Genomic DNA, 20,964 nt, shown 5'->3' with positions numbered 1-20,964 from the left:
GATCATGGATGAAACTGTGTGCTAACTGAACTATGAATACAGAAAAACAGTCTCCCAAGCTCAAATCAAGTCCCACCCCTTTAAATGCTGCTCTGTAATTGGCTGACTTTGCAGCACTCCCTGTGAGAGAAGATTTCCTTCCCCCCAAACCCAACTGCAGCATAAAAAGCATTTTAAGAACAAAAAAACAGAACTAACTGAAAGAAGGGGGGGGGAGAAATCCAAGCCTCGTTTTAAAAAAGCCTTTCTTTTTCTCAGAAAGAGCTCCAAGGAAGCAGGAAGCACTTGAATCCCTGCCTCTTTACACACTGCTTTGTGATTGGCTGTGAGAGAAGCCAATCTTATGTTTTCCCCTTGTTTAACCATCGGCATGCTGCTTTGAGGAGGGGGTTGGAAAAGGGTGGGGTGTGATGGCGTGGGGAAGCGCAACCCGAGAACGGAGTATGCACACTCTGTGACTCCGGAATGAGCCAGGATGAAAGGTTTAATTTGGGCCAGAAGAGGAATGGGAATAGCCGGGTTAGTTTTCATCGAAACAGCATTGAGCTTCCAAGGAATGAGATATCATGCATACTGAAAAATATGATCCTGGCTGAAACGGGGAATAAATGAGGTTAAAGCGACCATGCATAAAACACCTAGAACACACCTAACATTTTCTTGCAGCTATAGATTAGTATTAGTGGACTTTTAGGGGAGCTTGGTGGCCATTACTGATTTTCATAGTGAGAAACGCCAGATTTCCCAGTATACAGAGCTGGAAACCTATTTTGTAATTAATAACATAAGTGAAGCAAACAGAATTTTCAACCAGATTGAAACATGAAATAGCGTTTGTAATTGAAAACTCACTGTAAGTTACCATACTTAGTTTGATCTACAGACATTTCACATGAAAAGATGTGCAAAACAGACATTGAAACAAGCATACCCAATACAGCTACAGTTGTTGATGACTGGGAGTTTCCAAGAGGGAATGTGGCTGCTTTGCATACATATTCTCCAGAATCAGAGAAAGTAACATTTGTTAAGATGATTGATGCATCCGTAAGCGAATTATTTTTAAGTGATACTCTTTCTTGATATTCTTTTTGAACGGAAAATCCATATTCAGGATGATGAACAGCAATAGTCTGTGCACTCTTTCCATGTATCTTCTCCCATGTAATTTGCGTTAATGTTTCATTTATATCAATTATGCATTTCAGTGTAACATCCTTCCCCCACACTGCTTTCACATGTGGATCAACTACTGGTCCAGCTAAGGCACCTTGAAGACAGAAAAAGAGAGGGGGGAAATATTAGTCGAATATGCCACACAGCTATTACTGCTACATTGTTTTGCCATCTTATCCTTCATTCCACAGTTTGCTTTACTACTGTATACAGTTACTTATTAATGACCAGCTCACTTAAAAGAATGGGCTTCTCAGATCTACTCATAGCTTTGCTAACGATTTACTAGGAACAAAAGACATTCATAGACATTGCCAGCAAATAAGCCATAAATAGCAGCACCCTAGAAATTCAGGACTTTTTGGTACCATGTGTGTAAACTTGTTTCCTCTGATCCTATCAACGAAAGAACAGGCAAGTTTACACTGCTACGACATTGTGAGTGTTACAGTACTAACAATCAGTAGTGAAAATGCTGTATGCTACAATGCATTCCAGACAAATTTAGCAATCAGGAATTCTACAGATATATTGTTAAACAACACACCAAGAATCTGCACAAAATGAAATTGGACGGTATGTTCAAAGTGTAAGGTTTGAAAGTAGTTTAACTATGGGGGTTACCGCACTTTGTATTCCTAGTGATGTATTAAGAGTTTGAAAATGTTGTAAAAAACATCGCTTTAAAAGGGTTTTTGGATACCACGGCTTATAAATGGTTGGAAGACGTCTTCACAGCTAAAGGGGCCAAAGTGTGAACAGTATTTTTTATAACGTTTTCAAACTCTTAATACATCAGTGGGAATACATAGAAAGTGCGAACAGTATTTTTTATTACATTTTCAAACTCTTAATACATCGCTGCAAATACAAGTGAGGTAACCCCTATGTATTGCGTTGACTATTCAGTGGACTATTCAGTTCTCAAAAGTAATGTAGAAAAATAACAGAAGTCTAAACATAAAGTCAACTTACACTGCTAATAAAGCCTCCAGCAACCCAGTCTTCCCAGTAAAGTTTTTCTACCTTGATTTTTAAAAAGGTATATTTTGGGCTTACAAGTGGTTTACCACTGCAAACAAAATAGCTGAGGAGATCAAAACATGTTAGACAGCTCTAAAGATGTGAAGGCATGGCTAAAAAAATCAATATATTTCTTCCCTCCATTCCCCTCCTGAAGGCCTCCCCCCCCCCATTTTTTCCAATGAAAAAAATGGGAAATTTGGGAGACCACGGGGGGGGGACTTCCTATAAAATACTTTTTCTTCTGGAATAAGTGAAATGTTTTCAAGAGAAGGTTTTACTCAGTGAAAAATATGGCACTGATTTTTTTTTTAATGCAAGACAATCTACAGCAATAGATAATGATCATTCCTACATATTCTGTAGCCACATACAACATACTTTCAAGAATAATGTGAATAATTCTGGTGACAATTAATACTCAATAATACATTTGATGATACCATTGAAGAGTTTGAAGGTTTCAATAACAAAGTTTAACATAACATACAAGTATTGTGGCTGTATGAGACAGTTTCTACCCCAAAAATAAAGGTGCTAAGGTAGAACAGGGTGCACTACTTCAGAGTTCTCTCTCTAGTACTAGCTAATTTTGCTTTTAGAAAACTAAGGTCAGTATTAGAAATGTGAAGGCCTGGAAGAAACAAATGGGAAAATGGGAAGGGGGTTCCATTTTTTTTCCTGAGGCTTTTCCCCATTTTTTCCAGCAGAAAAATTGAAAATTAGGGAATCCTGAAAAAAACCCTCATATGAAATATTTTCTCTTTTAGAATGAGTGAAATGCTTTTAAAGATAAGGTGGGCACGCTGTAGAGATATACAGCTCATCCAAGATGCAATTATCACCCTGGCTCATGTTCACTTGGATCACTGCACTCCCATGTTGCTGATCTATTTTCCCACTCTCTTAAGATAAACAGAGATGCAAAAGGTATCTTCTGGGCATGGAGTAGGGGTCATTGGCCGCCTTTAAACTACACCTTAAACTGTGCTTTAGCACTGAGGGGTTCCTAGCTTCTCTGACGCATGACCCTTTTAAATCCTCATGGCAAAAAATCTTAGATGAGAAACTGGCGTTGTTGGGCTTCTCGCAGGATATGTTATTAGATATTGGGAAAACTGAAGCTTTTACCAAAATTAAAAAGCACATTAAAGAGCTCGATTATAACAGCACTACTTTTCGTGCTCGTCGCGTCTGTTCATCCCAGTTCTTCGGAATACCCCCTCCACGTGGTCTGCCTGCCTATACATATTATCTGACAACTCCTCGTCTCTGTAGAGCTTTTTGCTTGGCTAGATTGAATGCTAACCCTTCTATGGTAATGCAGGGCAGAATTCTGAATATACCATACTCAGACAGGATCTGCCCTTGCTCTTCTGGCTCTATTGACTCATTAGCCCATGCCCTTTTGGAATGCCGCTTTTACGAGGAACTTCGATCGCGCTATATTTCCCCCCTTTTAATATACAAATCCAATGCTTCTGTGACTGACATAATGCCTTTTTTACTAAGTGATAGGGACCCCAAGGCTACATTGTCAGTGGCAAGATCTATTTCAGTCCTTATATCCCTCCAACACTAGATATATGCTGCTCAAGATCAATTGATCAAGGAGCTTCTAAGGGATAAAAAGGAGTAGGGGTCACTCGGGGTGTGGGGAGGGGAAGATAGTTGTAAATTTCCTGCATTGTGCATGGGGTTGGATTAGATGACCCTGGAGGTACCTTCCAACTCTATGATTTCTATGAGGTAATTCAAAGCAGTATTCAGATGCCCCAATCACAGTAAAAATGTGCAGAAACCCAGCTACTTGGTGCATGTACAGGTGCTTGTCCAAGTCAATACAAGTTAGCTCTGTTGCAAAGGACACACTAAATGCATTTAGGTTGGGTGCTTAGTTAAGAGGTTACACACACACACCATGAACATTTTTTTTTTGCTGTCAAGTCACAGATGACTTATGGTGACCCCATAGGATTTTCAAGACAAGAAAAGTATGGAGGTGGTTTGCCATTGCCTGCCTCCATGTCATGACCCTGGCATTTCTTGAAGGTCTCCCATCCAAATACTAGCCAGGGCCAACCCTGCTTAGCTTCTGAGCTCTGATGAGATAAGGCTAGATAAGGGCTGTCTCTCCTTCTGTCCCCCATACTGTTTAATAGCTGTAAGAAACCAGTGGGAGAGATGTCACCACCAGTAAGTTAAAAGGTTAAAAGAAACTCCCTTGGTAGGTAGAAACTTTCCAAGCAGATAGTATGTTTTATGTGGTAAAGGTAGACTCTGCTCTCTCCCAGACATCAAGTGATGCAATGAAGGGAGATAAAAGAAAATAAACAGGCTGGACCCAAACTGGACTGATATGCAAAAGCCAGCAACTGTCCTGGAGATGGAAACAGAGGCCTATAGAGAATAACAAGGTAGCTTGCTAGAGAGTGGTGTTTTTGTTTGTTTGTTTGTTTGGGGTCACAACATTATCAGGCCACATTGGGGAGAAAAGCCGGGTACAAATGAAATAAATAAATATGGCAGCACACTCCCAACGTATCACTATTCTTCCACTTTGATGTACAAGAAACATGTCGTCTCTGAACTTTCAAGTATTTTAACAAAAAGAATTCAGACAACCGATAGTTTTTTTTTTTTAAAAAAAATGAATGGGAATACTCAGATGAATATTTTTCCGCAAGAAAGAAGATCCACAAGCTGTAAATCAGATAGCAACTATGCAAAAACGTTTGGTGAGCAGGCAAGGTGGAAGTTCAAACAGTACATTTAACAGTTAAAAGGAACAGCAAAGCATACCAACTTCCCCCTTCAGCAATACTGAGGAGTATAGACCCCTCCCCATGTCTAAACACTGGGGTATTCTTCACGATGGATTTTGCTTCGGTTTCGAATCGGAGCAAACAATAAACCGATTTAAATAGCTTTTTCATGGCCGCGCAGATTCTCCCCCCCATCCCGAGGCATTTTCAATTTTTCACGGGAGAAACAGCGCACTTCTCTGCGCTGCTTACGTCTGCTGCCGCTCATGACTCACCGCTCCAAATCCGCCTAATCCCGCCCACTCTTCCCATGATCCTGTGTGTGTTTGGGGGGGGCATCCTGAGAGCAGCACATCCAAGCCAAAACTCCCGTCACCCTTCTGAAGAGAGGCTTCCAGTCTGCTCTGGGTCTCCAGCTGGTGCGATCCTGTGTGTGTGTGTGTTGGGGGGGGGGTGTCCTGAGAGCGGCAAATCCAAGCCAAAACTCCCAACACCCTTCTGAAGATAGGCAGCCAGTCTGCTCTGGGTCTCCCTCCAGCTGGTGCGATCCTATGTGTGTGTGTGTTGGGGGGGGGGGTGTCCTGAGAGCGGCAAATCCAAGCCAAAACCCCCATCACCCTTTTGAAGAGGGGCAGCCAGTCTGCTCTGGGTCTCCCTCCAGCCAGTGCGATCCTGTGTGTGTGTGTTGGGGGGGGGGCATCCTGAGAGCAGCAAATCCAAGCCAAAACTCCCATCACCCTTCTGAAGAGGGGCAGCCAGTCTGCTCTGGGTCTCCCTCCAGCCGGTGCGATCCTTTGTATGTGTGTGTGTGTTGGGGGGGCATCCTGAAAGCGGCAAATCCAAGCCAAAACCCCCATCACCCTTCTGAAGAGGGGCAGCCAGTCTGCTTTGGGTCTCCCTCCTGCCGGTGCGATGTTGTTAGAGTGGCAACTCCCCCAGCCAATCACCGTTCTTGGGGGAGGAGAAAGGAGACGTCCCGGGGAGCGAAGCAAACATTTTTTCATGGGCATCCGAGCAACAAAACGCTCTTCTACTGGAAAGTACGGCTCAGAAGTGGTTTGGATTGCCTCTTTTAACCCGGCTTATTTTGCTCAGTGGGGGAAAACACGGATCTGGAGTAAATAACCAAAATTTCCCTCCGACGCAAATCAGCATCGAAACAGCAGCAAATCTCCGTGAAGAATACCCCACTGGCATAATTTCCTGGCTGTGATCAGCTAAGAGAAGAAGTCCAGAATCTACCTGAATGAAAGTGGAAGGCTAAATCATCCAGTTGCCTGCTGTTGCTGCCTAGAACCTCATCAGTGGGACTCCTGCCTGATATCTACATCTCTTTGCTGGAGCAGGCCCCTGAGTCAGCAGTTTGAGGGATAGAAGACAGGCTTGCATCACCTTTCCCTGGCCTTCTGGGATAAAGCCAGGACTTTTGCAGGGGCAGGACCACCATCAGTGGGATTCTGCTGAAGGAGGTAGCACCTAGTACAGAATTCTGAGGCTAGACTGCCAGTCAGGGCCATCTGTCAGGAGCATATGATCCCAATACTATAGCAATTATTCTGCTACCAATCCGTTCCTGAGCCCAATTCAAGGTGTTGGTTTTGTTTATTAAAACCCTGCATGGCTTGGACTGGGAAATCTGAAGGATTGTCTTCTACCGTATATTCCTGCTCGGTAACGAAGATCATAGAGGCCCTCCTGACTGTCCCACCAGTCAAAGAAGCTCATCTGGTAGGCGCACTAGAAAGGGCCTTTTCAGTCTCACAATTATGGAACAACTTCCCAAAAAGGTGAGCCCGAGCCCCTCACTTTCAATCTTCAGAAGGCAATCGAAGACAGTTTATTTAGGACTGTATTTGATTAACCCCCTCAATGTATTTTTTTCTTTAGATTTCACATTTTTCTGCAAACCTGGGGCCCTTTTCAGGTTTGTAGAAAGATCTGTCTTGCCCATTCACAGCTCCAGTCACTGGATTTAAGTATCTAAAGATTTGGCCGACTTCACTATTAGAGTATAAGATTTCCCACATCATCTCAGTGCCCCCTTCTTTGTTAGTCAGGACTCAACTCACCATGCAAGACTATTGCTTCAGATTTTCTGAAGGGGAAATTCCAAAAGTAAAGGAACAAGAGGGATTACTTAATTACATGATTTTATTCAATTTGCCAACACATATAGTGGAAATTCCTCCACACAAAACCACTCTTATACTTTACATGCCACCTACTGCCAGTTTCTTCCTCCTGAAGACAGCTCCTTCTTCAGACAACACACTCCCTCTCTAGTATATCAGAAGAGAGAGACAGAGTGTGTGTATGACCTGGACATGGTTATGTGTTGCTTCTCAAGGTTAGTTAATGTGGTGAAACAAAAAGACATGGAAGAGAACAGCTGTCAAATCTATTTCAAGTAAAGATAAGTGTAGGGAATTCCAAGTGATGTGGCTATAAATGGGGAACTAAGGAACTGTTATAACTATTTCGAGTAAAAGAAAGTTTAGCCAATTCAGTGAAGTGGCTAAAACAAAACAAAAAATGAGAGTGACTGACCATTATTAGCAGAAAGGAGGAGAAGGCTTGGTTTGTCGTAGTCCCCTCCCTTGCCTTGTCTATTTATTTCAGCTGATCAATAGCAAGCAAGTTGCATATGTAGTGACATTTTGCCAGCAGCTGGGCAACACAATGGAGTTAAGCATGGGATTTGAGGATTCTTCTTAGAGGCGTGGAAAAAAATAAGCAGCAGACTAGCTGCTGTGGAATTCTTACCATGGTTTATTCGTCTATGGCTTAAACAGAGTGGTTCATTGTGATTCTGAGTACTAACAAAATAGTTTAAAAGAATGAAATTTTAAAAAGAGAACAGAATAAAAACTATTAACGAAGTATACCATGATTACATGCTTGTTTTGTTCGGTATTACCTTACTAACTTTTTATGTGTGTTTATGTGTTTACATTTTTATATTTTATTTGTTTTAGAAATGTTGTATGTATTTGTATTTTAAATGCTTTTTAATGTCTGAAATGTTTTAATGTTTGATTTAATGCTCGCCACCTCGGGGACTCTGAATTGGGTGGAAATGCAGCATAAAAATAGATAAAACAAAAAGTTAAGCTGCCATTTATTTATCTTGCCGTCAAGTCACAGCTGACTTATGGTGACTTTGTACAGTTTTTAAGACAAGAGATGCTCGGAAGTCGTTTGCCTTTGCCTGAATCCCCCTGGTGTTTCTTGGAGGTCTTCCATCCAAATACTAGCCAGGGTTGACCTCACATAGCTTCTGACAAGATCGGGCTAGCCTGGGGTAACCAGGTCAGGGCAAGCTGCCAATTACACACCAGCATATGTAGCTTCATGGAATATTTGGCTGTCAGCCGGCCAATGTTCAAACTCATAAATGAACAGAAAGTGTGAACAATCCTGTTAGTCCTAAATCAGGGGTGTCTAACTCAATCGTTACGAGGGCCAGATATGACATAAATGTCACTTGGTCGGGCCGGGCCTTACCTTGCTGGCCCAGATTGAGATGGGGGGGGCTGCCTCGGCTAGCTCATGAGCCAGGTAAGAGCTCTCAAGGGGCCAGATCCAGCCCTCGGGACTTATGTTTGACATACCTGTCCTAAATGGTGAAATATTCTGTTACAATAGCAATATTATTCAGTAACAACTGCCAATGGTGAGATTTAAATTTAAGAACAGAAGACAGAATCAAAATCTTCAAGCAGCAAACAAGTTTCCCCATCACAGCTTGAACACAGTGGGTTGGATCCAAAATCCCCCTTCCATTAATAGAAGCAACTTCTATCAACAGCAACTTAATGGAAGTGCTTTCTGCACCTTTCTCCCCCTCCCCCTGCAGCCAACCAAGCTTCCCAAAATGTTCCCGTCCCCCAGGGGAAGCATTTCAAGGAGCTTAGTGGGCTGTAGCAAGACAAGGAAGGCAGAAGAAATACCTTCCATTAACAGATAATTTAGTCTGTATACAACCCGTTATTCCTAGAGAGTGTCAGGTGTGTATGTGTAAAGTGCCAACAAGTTGCAACCAACTTAGTGACCCCATAGGGGATCAAGGCAAGACACGAAGAGAGAAGGTTTGCCACTGTGTGCCCCTGTATAGCAACCTGAATTTTCTTGGTGGTCTCCCATTCAAATTCTAACCAGGGCTGACCTTGCTTAGCTTCTGAGATCTGACGAGATCAGGCTAGCCTGGGTCATCCAGGTCAGGGCAGAGTGTCAGGGACAATCTGCAGATACCACAGATAAAATGGTGCAATACATGGATTTAGTTGTTTGGACATAGACGCTTTACACACACACACAAAATATATGCTCCTTTGCATATTACAAGTCCTTAGCGCCAAAAAACTGGGGCTAGCTTTTTCAAAGCTATGCACAATTATATAAGATAGTGCCATAATCCAGTCTGGACCAGAGTAAAGTCCTATACATATTCAGCAGAGATGTTTGGTCTACTCTCCATCAAGAAGAGCTCTCAGAATAGTGCCTTTGCATATTTAATCTTCAGCAGTTTTCTGTGCAGCAGGAAATGTAAGCTTCTTGTTCAGCACCAATCCTAAGAATTTAATTTCCACAGGTATAGCCACGTTAGTCTGCTGTAATCAAAACAGAAGAGTTTTGTTGCACTTTTAAGACAAACACATTGATCAAATTTTAACATGCTTCAAGATTTATTTTGGCCCAAGAATGTAGATTCCGCAACCACTGAGATGACCACTGGCCCATTCATGGTTCCATACCAGAAGGCAAGCAACTCCACTAAAAGAATACACAATTAGAGAAAGTTTATAATCAATTAGTACAGCTCCCCCAAATAAGTGACAAAATTTTTGCTGAATTTCTAGTACACCATACTATTTCTAGTATATAATAGAGAATTTGCTATATATCAGAAAGTCTTTCAGATACATATTGGATATTGTCGTATATGCTATTTTTATGCCCCTGGCTTGTTTTGTTTTTATGCTGAACTTATGATAACGTTATAATATTATTTTTATTTATAAACCAGCTTGAGCTGGATTCTAGAAACACAGCACAAAAATGTAAATAAATAATAAAATGTAGCAATGCCATAAATCTTGTTAGAGAAGAACCACTCCAACACTACCACCTTGAGAGAACGTCCCCCCATACAGACACACACTCAAGCTAATGGCAAACACAGGTCCTTCAGAACAAATGTTTGTGAAGACAGATTGCCTCTTCATCAAAAATCACAAAGGTATATGATGATTTCATTGTTCCAAGAGGTATCATAAGTTTTTACCAGGTCAAAAGACGCCAGCTCCTGTAACAACAGTTTTTTTCTGGACAAGTTTCCAACTGAAGAAGTGATCAGCTGTAGTATCTGCAGAAGCCACACAGCGTATATGCCTGTAGTTCAAGCTCAGGAACCAAACCAGCCGAGCATTAACCATGCATTCCAGAAGCCTGAAAGCAGCACCACAAAGCAACAAGCCACTGTAACCAGCTTCTTGAGGTCTGATATAGGTCTCAAAATAAGATTAACAATGGCAGTACATCATAGATCTTAAAAAAGAAAAGAACAAGCATCCCCTACTAGACCCAATTACAGAAGGTTAGCAGCAGTTCAAGAATACAGTCTGATAGTAGTCAACATTTAATAACACATATCAGATCATACTGTCTTGTAGCCAGATGAGCATAGCACCATCGATAACTAACAGTGGAAAAGGCTGGTTGACTATGGTCAACAGGGCAGCTACAAAACAAATTGTGGTGATAGGAATTTGGTCAGGTACGAAAGCTGGTGATATGCAAGGAAGTCTCCTAAATAACATCTGATTGGTGAAACCATAGCTTTCTGTCCCTGGTGAAACCAAATGCTCCCTGAAATTTTTCAAGTTTCATTTCAAACCTTTCAGTAATAATTCTAGAAACATAATGGATCTTCTCTGGATCTGGGGACATGCCCAATGGGCCTGTTGCTTAAAAAGGGGAGCACTCTTAGACACCAACTTTTAAAAGGGAAATGATAATACCAAAAACCATAATGATGTACCAGAATTGTCTAAAGCCACAGCAGTTAGGTGTGAAGGTAAATTTTCTTTGCTATGATGCTATGCTGACTCAGAAGCATTATGCACCACTATGCAAACACCTCCCCCTCAGCCAAAGTCACTGGGAAGGTTCAGATAGGTTCAGTCAGAAGGGACTGCAGCAGTCTAGTCAGCAGTGCATTTTTCCAACTCCATGTAAAAATATATTCCATGTAGAGATGTAAAAATTCTGGAAATTTTGAAACTCGGGGGGGGGGGGGGACCTGTACTATTTTTTCTGGAAAAAATGAAATTGAACACTTGCTTTCTTCCCATAGTTAAACTTATTTTATTGCTGTAACAACATTAAATGCATGATTTATATCTTAATTATCATATAGCATGGTACTATTAAGCATATTTGCGAAATTTAAAAGTATAAATGCTTAGCTTTCTACTAGCAAAATTGCAAAATATACTCAACAATACAGAGCTACAAGTGCAGCATTTTATAGTACTTTAGGACTTGCAACTTAATTTTTGTCATCTGAGAGCTAGGGAAAAGGTTTAATTAAAAATACAAATGTGATCCTCAATATAATGTACATGGCCACCATGGTGGCATCACCAATGTGTTTCCTGATGCCAACTTCATAAGAAAACATAAGAAAAGCTATGCTGGATAAGACCAAGGCCCATCAAGTCCAGCAGTCTGTTCACAGTGGCCAACCAGGTGCTTCTAGGAAGCCTACAAACAAGACGACTGCAGCAGCATTATCCTGCCTGTGTTCCACATCACCCAATATATTAAGCATGCTCCTCTGATCCTGGAGAGAATAGGTATGCAACATGACTAGTAGCCATTTTTACTAGTAGCCATGAATACCCCTTTCCTCCATAAACATGTCCACTCCACTCTTAAAGCCCTCCAAGTTGGCAGCCATCACCACATCCTGGGGCAGGGAGTTCCACAATTTAACTATGCATTGTGTGAATACTTCCTTTTATCAGTTCTGAATCTCACACCCTCCAGCTTCAGCAGATGACCCCGTATTCTAGTATTATGAGAGAAAAGCTTCTCTCTGTCCACTCTCTCCATACCATGCATAAATTTAGACCTCCATCATGTCTCCCCTTAACCACATTCTTTCCAAATACATTAGTAGTCTGTAAATGGCCCCAAGCCCCCATGGCAGCTATTTTATGGATAGTTGTGTTCCCAGTGGAAGCCACTTAGTGGTGGAAACCACTCAATGTTTGCATAAGTGCTACAGCACCCACAGGTTCAAAGTTGTAGACCCCTGTTCTAAGCTATTTATTTTTAAATTAAGCCTACAACACACCAAATGCATGTCACCAGGTTCAATAAATCTCCTATTTCCTTCCTCCCTGTTTCTACAATGCCAGGAAGGTTTGTTATGCTCATGGCAGGTTGGTGAGTTGCGCAGGTTTGCTGCACAACTATTACTGTAAGAACACAGACATCAGAAAAAAAATACTGAACACTGACACAGTTTAAATAAATGAGATGAAACACTAGAATTCTCCTCCAAACCAAAGGCAACAAGTCAAAGCTATCCCTGAAATAGGGGACAAAGACAGCCAGCAGTTGTGGTCCCAGGTAGAGTGATACTAGAAAGGTTAGGGAATAACCGCCTTTGATGGTTGCAAAATGAGGCTGCTTAGTTTTTTTCAGCCTTAAGAGTTTTGTATTTTAATAACAATATTTTCTAATTGATGGTTATTTACTCCTGCTATTATGATAAAGTTGATTAACAGTTCGGTTCTCTGTGTTCTTCTCATAAAACTGTCTTTCAGAGCTGGAGCATAGTAACATTTGCTGCATTAAGAATTAGCCAGGATTAGATTATCCCAGGTGGGAGTCTCAGACCGCTAGCAAATAACTTCTGAATCTGTGCAGATCTAAAAACAAGGAAGAGTTGTGCAGCAAGTGCTGTTTCATGCTAGCAAAAATACAGACCTTGGCAAATTTTCTTTCATTCTAGGAGCCAGCTGCAAAATGAGGCTGCTTAGTTTATTTCAGCCTTAAGAGTTTTGTATTTTAATAACAATATTTTCTAATAACTGCACCACAAAACCTATGACTAAGCACTTCAGTTTCTTGTAATTTTATTCAAGCTACAATATGAAAAAATACTGTGATATATATATACAAATAAACAGGGACCCGAAAGAACTTGCTGGGGTAATCCCATTTTCCCCTCCCCCGCTATTTCCTCTTGCTCTTCCCTAAAAGCCTCCATGGCATCTCCCCTTTTCCACCTTCCTTCTCTCTTTTCCCCTCAGCAAGCTGTCCCCACACCCAACCTTCAGCTTTCCCTCCTTCCCTACCCGTGGCAGCCTCTACCTAGGAAAGCTACAGCCTAGTTGTGAGTTGTGCAGCGCCAGCCACTAGGCTGGGCCCAGTTGCATGGGGGGCTATCCACAAGGAGTTGCAGGGGGGCACCTCCCTTTCCCTGTATCCCCCCACATTATGTCTTCTTTTCCTACTCCTAGGTACTCCCTCACCTTCCTTCCCTGCTTCTGTCTCTTCTTCACACTCACCAACCAACCTACCATTTGTCTGCCCATCTTCAGCTATTATATTATTTACTTCCTAGCCTGCCTTAGAGAGCCAGCATAGTGTAGTAGTTAAGGTGTCTCACTAGGCCCTGGGAAAAAGGTAAAGATAGTCCCCTGTGCAAGCACTGGGTCATTCCTGACCCATGGGGTGACGTCACATCCTGACATTTACTAGGCAAACTTTGTTTTATGGGGTGGCTTGCCAGTGCCTTCCCCAGTCATCTTCCCTTTACCCCCAGCAAGCTGGGTCCTCATTTTACCGACCTCGGAAGGATGGAAGGCTGAGTCAACTTTGAGCAGGCTACCTGAAACCCAAGTTCAAATCCCCATTCACGCCATGGAAGCTTGCTGGGTGACCTTGGGCCAGTCACACACTCTCAGCCCTGACCAGTATTTGGATGGGAGACCTCCAAGGAATACCAGGGTCAAGACAGGATCGTAGGCAGGCAAATCACCACCAAACAGCTGTTGTCTTGGGGTTGCCATAAATCAGCTGTGACCTGACAGCAGAAAAAGCCTTCCTTCATAACAAGAATCCAAAACAGCTCACATAACTGTCCTGTCCTCCATTTTATCCTCATAACACCAACGCGGCAAGGTAGGTTAGGCTGATTGGGGGGGAGGGGACTGGCCCAAGGTCACCTACTGAGCTTCCACAGCAGAGGGGAAATCTGAACTGGGTACCCAAATCGTAGTCTGAAACTCTAACCACTATACCACACTGACTTGGGTGGGGTGGCTTCTGTTGCACAGTAGCAAGTAGCCAGCCCTGTGTGTGTCATGCAAGTAACGTGGTATCTAGTTGTCTGGTGGCTGCTGACAGGCCTGGCTCCAATGATTGCCCCGTCAAAGATCAAAACAGCCCTTGAAACCCCCTGCCCCTGCTTTTTACTAACAGAAATCAAGGACTGAAGTCTGGCAATACTGTTGTGGTTGTCTAGCAATGGCCACTGCAAGAGGCATTCATTTGTTAAAGCTACAGGTGCCGCTTCTATTATTTGGGGGCTTAACCCCAAATGTGTGCATGTTTTAAGATAGATTTTTCGATAAACCTAGGGCTTTTCTCAGGTTTGTAGAAAGATCTGTCTTGTCTGTTCGTGGCTCCAGGCCCTGGATTTAAAAATACACAGAACTGGCCACACTGAGAAGTAGAGAAATTAACAAGTGGGGACCCTCAAGGACCTTGTGGGAAGGGGGCATCCCATTTATCCTGCCTTTGCTTCCTCTATTCCCTACCCCTTTTTTTGAAACTCTTTTTCCCTTCCATTCCTTCTGTCACTCAACCCCTATCCCTTCTCCCCCCCTTCTTTCACTTTCCCCTATTTCTTCCCCCACCCCTTTTGCCACTCTTCCCCCCACACTCACCAGGCTACTTCCACAGCAGCTCGGGTTTCTGCTCCTCCCACCCCCCCATCAAGTACTGCCACCTTAACCCCCAGGGGCAGCAACAACTCAAACGTCCCCCGCCCACCTACTGTATCACTACTTCAGTGGGACCCGAAAGAAAAGATTGGGGAGCAGGGATGGTTGGGGGGTCCCACACATCTCCCTGTCTACACTACACTGTCTACAGTGTGGAGTAGTTATTAAGAACAGCAGACTCTAAACTGGAGAACCAGGTTTGATTCCCCACTCCTCCACGTGAAGCCTCCTGGGTGACCTTGAGCCAGTCACAGTTCTCTCAGAACTCTCTCAGCCTCACCTACCTCACAAGGTGCCTGTTTATGGGGAGAGAAAGGGATTGTGATTGTAAATTGCTTTGAGACTCCTTAAGGTAGAGAAAAGTGGGGTATAAAAACCAACTCTTCTTCTTCCTCCTCCTCAAGAATTGCTGCCTCAGATGGGGGAAGTATTGACACCTCAGCAGCAGTGAGGGCTTCAGTTCCTGCATCTCCTCCTCCACCCCTCTTCACTTTTGCCACTTCAGAGGCTGGGGGGGGGGCAGAGGGTAGTGGCTTCTGCTCATTCTCCCATACCCTCCTCCTCCGGCACAACCTGCCTCTGAAGAACAGTTGTGTGTGCTTGCACAGACAAGTGTTCCCTCTTTGGATCTTTTGTAAAAAACAAACTTTTTTTTAACTTTTAGGATTTTTGTGCCAACCTGGCATGTAGAAATATCTTTTTGTGTCTATTTGATACCAAACTGTGGATTTATGTATCTGCAGATGGAGCCATGTTGAATATTACATACCCTGTTATAATATGGGGTGCCCTTGGATGTTGTCCTAATAAAAACTTTTCAAAAGGTTATTCCTAAAAATACTAAAAGCCACAATTAAATTTCTAGTTGCCATGGTGACCTGGGGTTTGTTGAGTGCTTGTAGAATATGTCCTGCTTGGCCATTGTGCAAGTTGGTGTTGAAGGCATTTTCCTAGTTTGTTTCCAAAGAAGGATAGCGTGCATTATGCACTACCAGTTTGGGCAGTCGTTCTATCGCCCTCATCTGCCATTTCATTGCTTAGTCATGGGAATCAAATATCAGTGGTGTAGTTACTTCATTGCTGCCCTAGCAGGGTCTTCTGACAAGTTACTCAAGTGATCCTGAGGCATTCGGCAACTACAAAGGATACACTAGATGAACAAATGATAATACATTATTCTTCATTTATTTATTCAATATCTGTGCTGCTGCGCCAGAGAGGCTGCTCAAGGCATCTTACAAATTAAACTATAATAAAAACATAACATACCATAAAAGCCATTAACAATTAATAAGCTATTAAAACCCCATCAGAGCATAAAAACATCATAAAACATTTAGCAGTTAAAAAAAACCTCATGAATTATTTTCAGACTAGAAGCAGACCAACACAATTAAAAAAAGAAAAGAAAAGAACCACCCCTTAAGTAAAAGCATGAGTAAAAACTATGTTTTAGTCTGGCGCCAGAAGAACATAGGCTAAGCCCCCGTGAGCCTCTAAGCAAGGTCCATTCCACAGGCAAGGTGCCATCACTGAAAAAGCCCCATCTCTGGTTGCCACCCACCTCACCTCTGAAGGTAGAGGACACAGTGCAGGGCTTTGGAAGCAGATCTTAACTGGCAGGCTAGACAGTAAAGAAGGAGATGGACCTTCAAGAACCCTAGCCCCAAGCCATTTAGAGCCCAAAATGTTAGAATTAGAGCCCAGCCAGTGCAGATCTTTCAGGACAAAGACAATACGATTCCTGCATTCCACCCCAGACAGTGGCTTCCACATTCTGAATCAGCTAAATTTTCCAGACAGTTTCCAAAGCCAGAATCATATAGAAAGCATTACAGTTATTAAACACAGATGACAGAGCATGGATCATCATGGCCAGATCACACTTTTCAAGGCTGACAAAGCTGGCGTATCAGCTGATGCTGATAAAGTGTGCCACAGAAGAAACATAGGCCTTTAACCTTAAGACAGCAACCAGCAGCACCCCCAAACTATGGACCTGCTCTTTCAGAGGAAGGGCAAGCTCTTCCAAGACACACTAACTCATCAGTCTTCAAGTAGTTTTGTCATTGACCAACAGCAATTCAGTTCTGTTGGAATTCAGCTTTGGTTTATTGGGTTTCACCTACCCCATTACCTTTTCCAAGCACCTGTTCAGGACTTCTAAGCACCCACCCAATTCAGCTGTTAAGGAAAAACAAAGCTGGGTGTCAACCACTTACTGGTGGTATCTTACTCCAAATCTCCTGATCATCTCTCCCACTGGTTTCTTACAGATATTAAATGGTATGGGGGATAGATAAGGAGATCCCTGTGTGATCCAATAGTGTAACTGCTATGGGGCCTCCCATCATCATCTTGGGAATCAGCCAGTCAAGTTCAGTGGAACCAAAGAAGTATGGTGACCCCTACTCTCAACCCAACCAACCTCTCCAGAAGGATACCATAGCTGATTGTATTGAAAGCTGCCAAGAGATCCAGGACACATTCACACCGTCACTCTCAGAGATCATTAGTCAGTGCAACCAAGGCAGTTTCCTTCCTTAATACAGACCTGAATCCTAATGGAAATTGGTCTAGATAATCAAAGTCCTCCAAGCTGCAAAACCACCATCCACATTAGTACCTTGTCCAAAAAAGGAATAGTGGCCATCATGGAGCAGTTAGTTAGGTCACCAAGTCCAGGGATGGCCTCTTCAGAAGTCACATGACTGCCTAAGTGGCCAGAACTACATCCTCCACAGAGAAGTGCTTATTACTTCCTAGATCCACGACCAACCCAACAGTACTTGCTACCAACAACCATAAAGGGTAAGGGTCTAGGCTTAGGTGTGGTGGGCCACACACTTCTAAGCAACTTATCTCCTTCATTAGGCCTCACCACATGAAAGCCATTCATACAGTTAGGACCAGGCTGTGATCCAGTGCCATTCTGATTTCTAACTGACCCAACCATAGCATTTCAGTCACAGCAAATATGAGCAATTTTATCTTTAAAACAACTGCACAAGAGTCAACAGGCCTGGGATAAGAGCCCCCTCACAACTCAGAAAAGTTCTGCATTATGCTGATTCAATGGTGAGTGAAAAGTGAGCTTGCTGTGTCACCACTAAGTAGGTATGATAATGCATGCTCATGTGTTCAGTCCCATTTGCTTTGAGTTTCCATTTACTTGTGTTCCACTCATTTATCCAACTGCATCACTGCCCCAGTTTATTCATGCAACCTTTAAAGACAAGTTTTATAAATTCATAACACACCATGGATTATATTAGGCTATGACAAACTGGAAGTTGCTCATAAACTGTAATAATGCAAAAGATGGAAGAAGTGCCTGAGAACAAAGCATTCCTACACCATTAAATAATTGTTTTGTATTTTATGTGAAATATCCCACTATCTTCTAAGTCACTCAAAAGCACCTAAAAACTTTATAAAGCACAGTAAGAACAAGTTGTCATTTATAAGACAATTTAGTAAGTTCAAACTACTTCACATATAATATGCCAGCAATTCATTGAACAACCTTAAGTTGTCAGTATTACCCACATATTTTAGATGAGACAACTGAAAACTATGTGTAACTGTGCCCCTTTAGCTCGTCTTAAAATATAATCTTTGCTACCAGATGGCACAATTTAAAAGGTGGAGAACTACCTAAACATGTGCACACTTGGGTTTATAAATGTTTGACAATATCTAAGCCTGCAGTGACTATTCCCCCATGGTCATCTACTCAAAATTAGCCAAACAAGGGACCCATAAGAAGAAGCTACCTCCCCACCCTATCTCCACTTTCCTTCCTTTCCTCCCCCTTGCAACCCCTGCAGCTTCTTCCGTTTCCCTGCTTCCTTCACTCCCACCTACCTTTCTTAATTCCATCTGTGGCTTTCTCTTCCATCCATCCTTCCTTCCCTCACTCCCCTAGAAGCCCCCACAACTTCCCTTTTCCCTGCTTCTTTTAGTGATTTCTAAAAACATTAAGACAAATAATTTCTTCAACTATGTTAGGAGTAGGAAGCCAGCAAGGATGGCAGTTGGACCATTAGATAACAAAGTAACAAGAGGACTGCTTAAGGATAATGTGGAAATGACAAAGAAACAATGAATTCTTTGTGCCTGTTTTTACTGTGGAAAATATGGTTAAAAACTACAATATAAAACAAGCCATTTCTATGCAGCCTCTTCAGAGTTCTGCTCGAGGCAGCCAGTTAAAAACCACAATATAAAACAAGCCATTTAAAAACAAGCCATGCAACATAAACAGCATAAAAACTATGCATGAAACAAAAGCGGACCATTAAAAGCTGATAAGAATAAAACCCTTTAAAAAAAAGTAGATACCAGGCGTGTCTCACAGGGGTTGGCATTCCAGTGGTTAATTGTCACCACCACAGAAAATGTCATCTCTACTTGCCACTCACCTCACCTCTGAATGTGGGGGCACAGAGAACAGGGCTTCAGAGGCAGATCTTAATTCATGGGCTGGATAGTATGGGAGGACAGAGTCCTTCAGGCACCACGTCTGCAAGCTGTTTAGAGTCTTGGATTGTGGGCATGATAATGTGATTTCACCTTATACTCAAACCATCCGTCCATCCAAAGCTCCTCTTTACACCAAAGGATATTCTGACTGAGGCATTCCAGACCCACGGAAGGAGAGACAATACACAAGGACAATTATGCCCACAGTCTGGGTCATCTCCATATTCCACAGGTCACCCAGGGCTCCAACAGGTGAACCAACCTTGTCAACCAGAAAATCCTCAAAAATCAAGTGAAACTCCTATCTCATATGAAATCAAAGTGGAGGTAGAAGTGATGAAGGATACGAAATTCTTAATTGTTCAGGTTGGTACAGAAGAGTCTACCAGCCATGCTAACTCTACCACTAGTTTTTCATGAGTATGAAGTCATCATTGCACATAAGGCTGGGCCTGCATGCATGAACTACAAAATTTATTATCTCAACCAGGAGATGTGGCAAGCAGGCAGGACCATGTACGCTGTGTGCCTTGCTTGGAAACCAAGAATTCAACAAACTATATGCATATAGAAGTATCCAGGACACATATGTAAAAACACTTTCCATCAGCATGACCCTGGAATCTCCTACGCATACATGGAAGAATCCAGGCAGGCCACACAACAATACAATAATGCCTCCCTTCACTCCTTCAGATGATTCCATGAGGACAGCAGAAATGGTCCAGTCCTCATGATGAAAGCTGAATTCTGCCTGCTTCCAAATGTTGCTGCAGGACGAAGTAGTCAGGCTTGAAAGTCCTAATATGACCTATGGACAATAAGGAGATCTGCCAGAACTCTCAAGAAAGCCCAGCAAGTCTCTCCTAGCTTCCAAAGAAGAATCTGTTCCAACCCAAAATTTCCCTCCAATTTCATTGTGCATGGAATTTTGCAGCATGGAATTTTGCAGTAATTAACAGTTAAAAACTTCAGTCTCCCTTTCTGACAGGATAACCGTTACAAAAAATGAAAAGACACAATTAATACAGCATTACTTGAACTTCAGCAAAGTTTATTTGATGTGGTTGTATGCAATATTCTTCTAAAAAAAACTGGAATAGATGTAGATAGTGTTACTCTCAGCTTTATGTTTTTTCAAGTCTGGCACAAGGAACAATAGGTTCATCATCTTATGCTTATCCAGTGGCACAGGACTAGTGTGTGTTATGCGTAGTCCAGTTATCAATAAAGCAACTAGGTGCCAAGTATTCAGAGGTGAAAATAAAATCTTCAAACATCTTTCTAAAGAAAGAGGGAAGAAGATTAGTAAAGTTTAATTCTAACGTCATCATTCAGTGGCAAATTTGTAGAATGCTCAGAGCATTTTAGGTCTGTGCTGCAAAGAATGTGGTGCACCTCTACAGGCCACATTCAGATGTCAGGTGTCTGTGACAGCATGAAAAAAGTCTTTACCATGCTTATGTACCACACTCCCTCCTCACTTCTGCAAC

At 42.4% G+C, this 20,964-nt stretch overlaps 1 protein-coding gene across 1 annotated transcript in view; it reads right to left on the bottom strand.

The window, feature by feature from the left end:
- NECTIN3 (nectin cell adhesion molecule 3) overlaps positions 1–20,964 on the bottom strand; it is a 74,824-nt gene that overhangs the window by 48,558 nt on the left and 5,302 nt on the right. The window contains exon 2 of the mRNA XM_056858180.1: positions 932–1,270. Coding sequence (XP_056714158.1) covers positions 932–1,270 — 339 coding nt within the window. The remainder of the gene's footprint in view (positions 1–931; positions 1,271–20,964) is intronic.

The sequence above is a fragment of the Euleptes europaea genome, chromosome 12 (assembly GCF_029931775.1).
Source record: "Euleptes europaea isolate rEulEur1 chromosome 12, rEulEur1.hap1, whole genome shotgun sequence".
NCBI lineage: Eukaryota > Metazoa > Chordata > Lepidosauria > Squamata > Sphaerodactylidae > Euleptes > Euleptes europaea.
The sequence above is the reverse complement of the archived record's forward strand: the minus strand, read 5'-3'. Positions and strand labels throughout refer to the sequence as shown.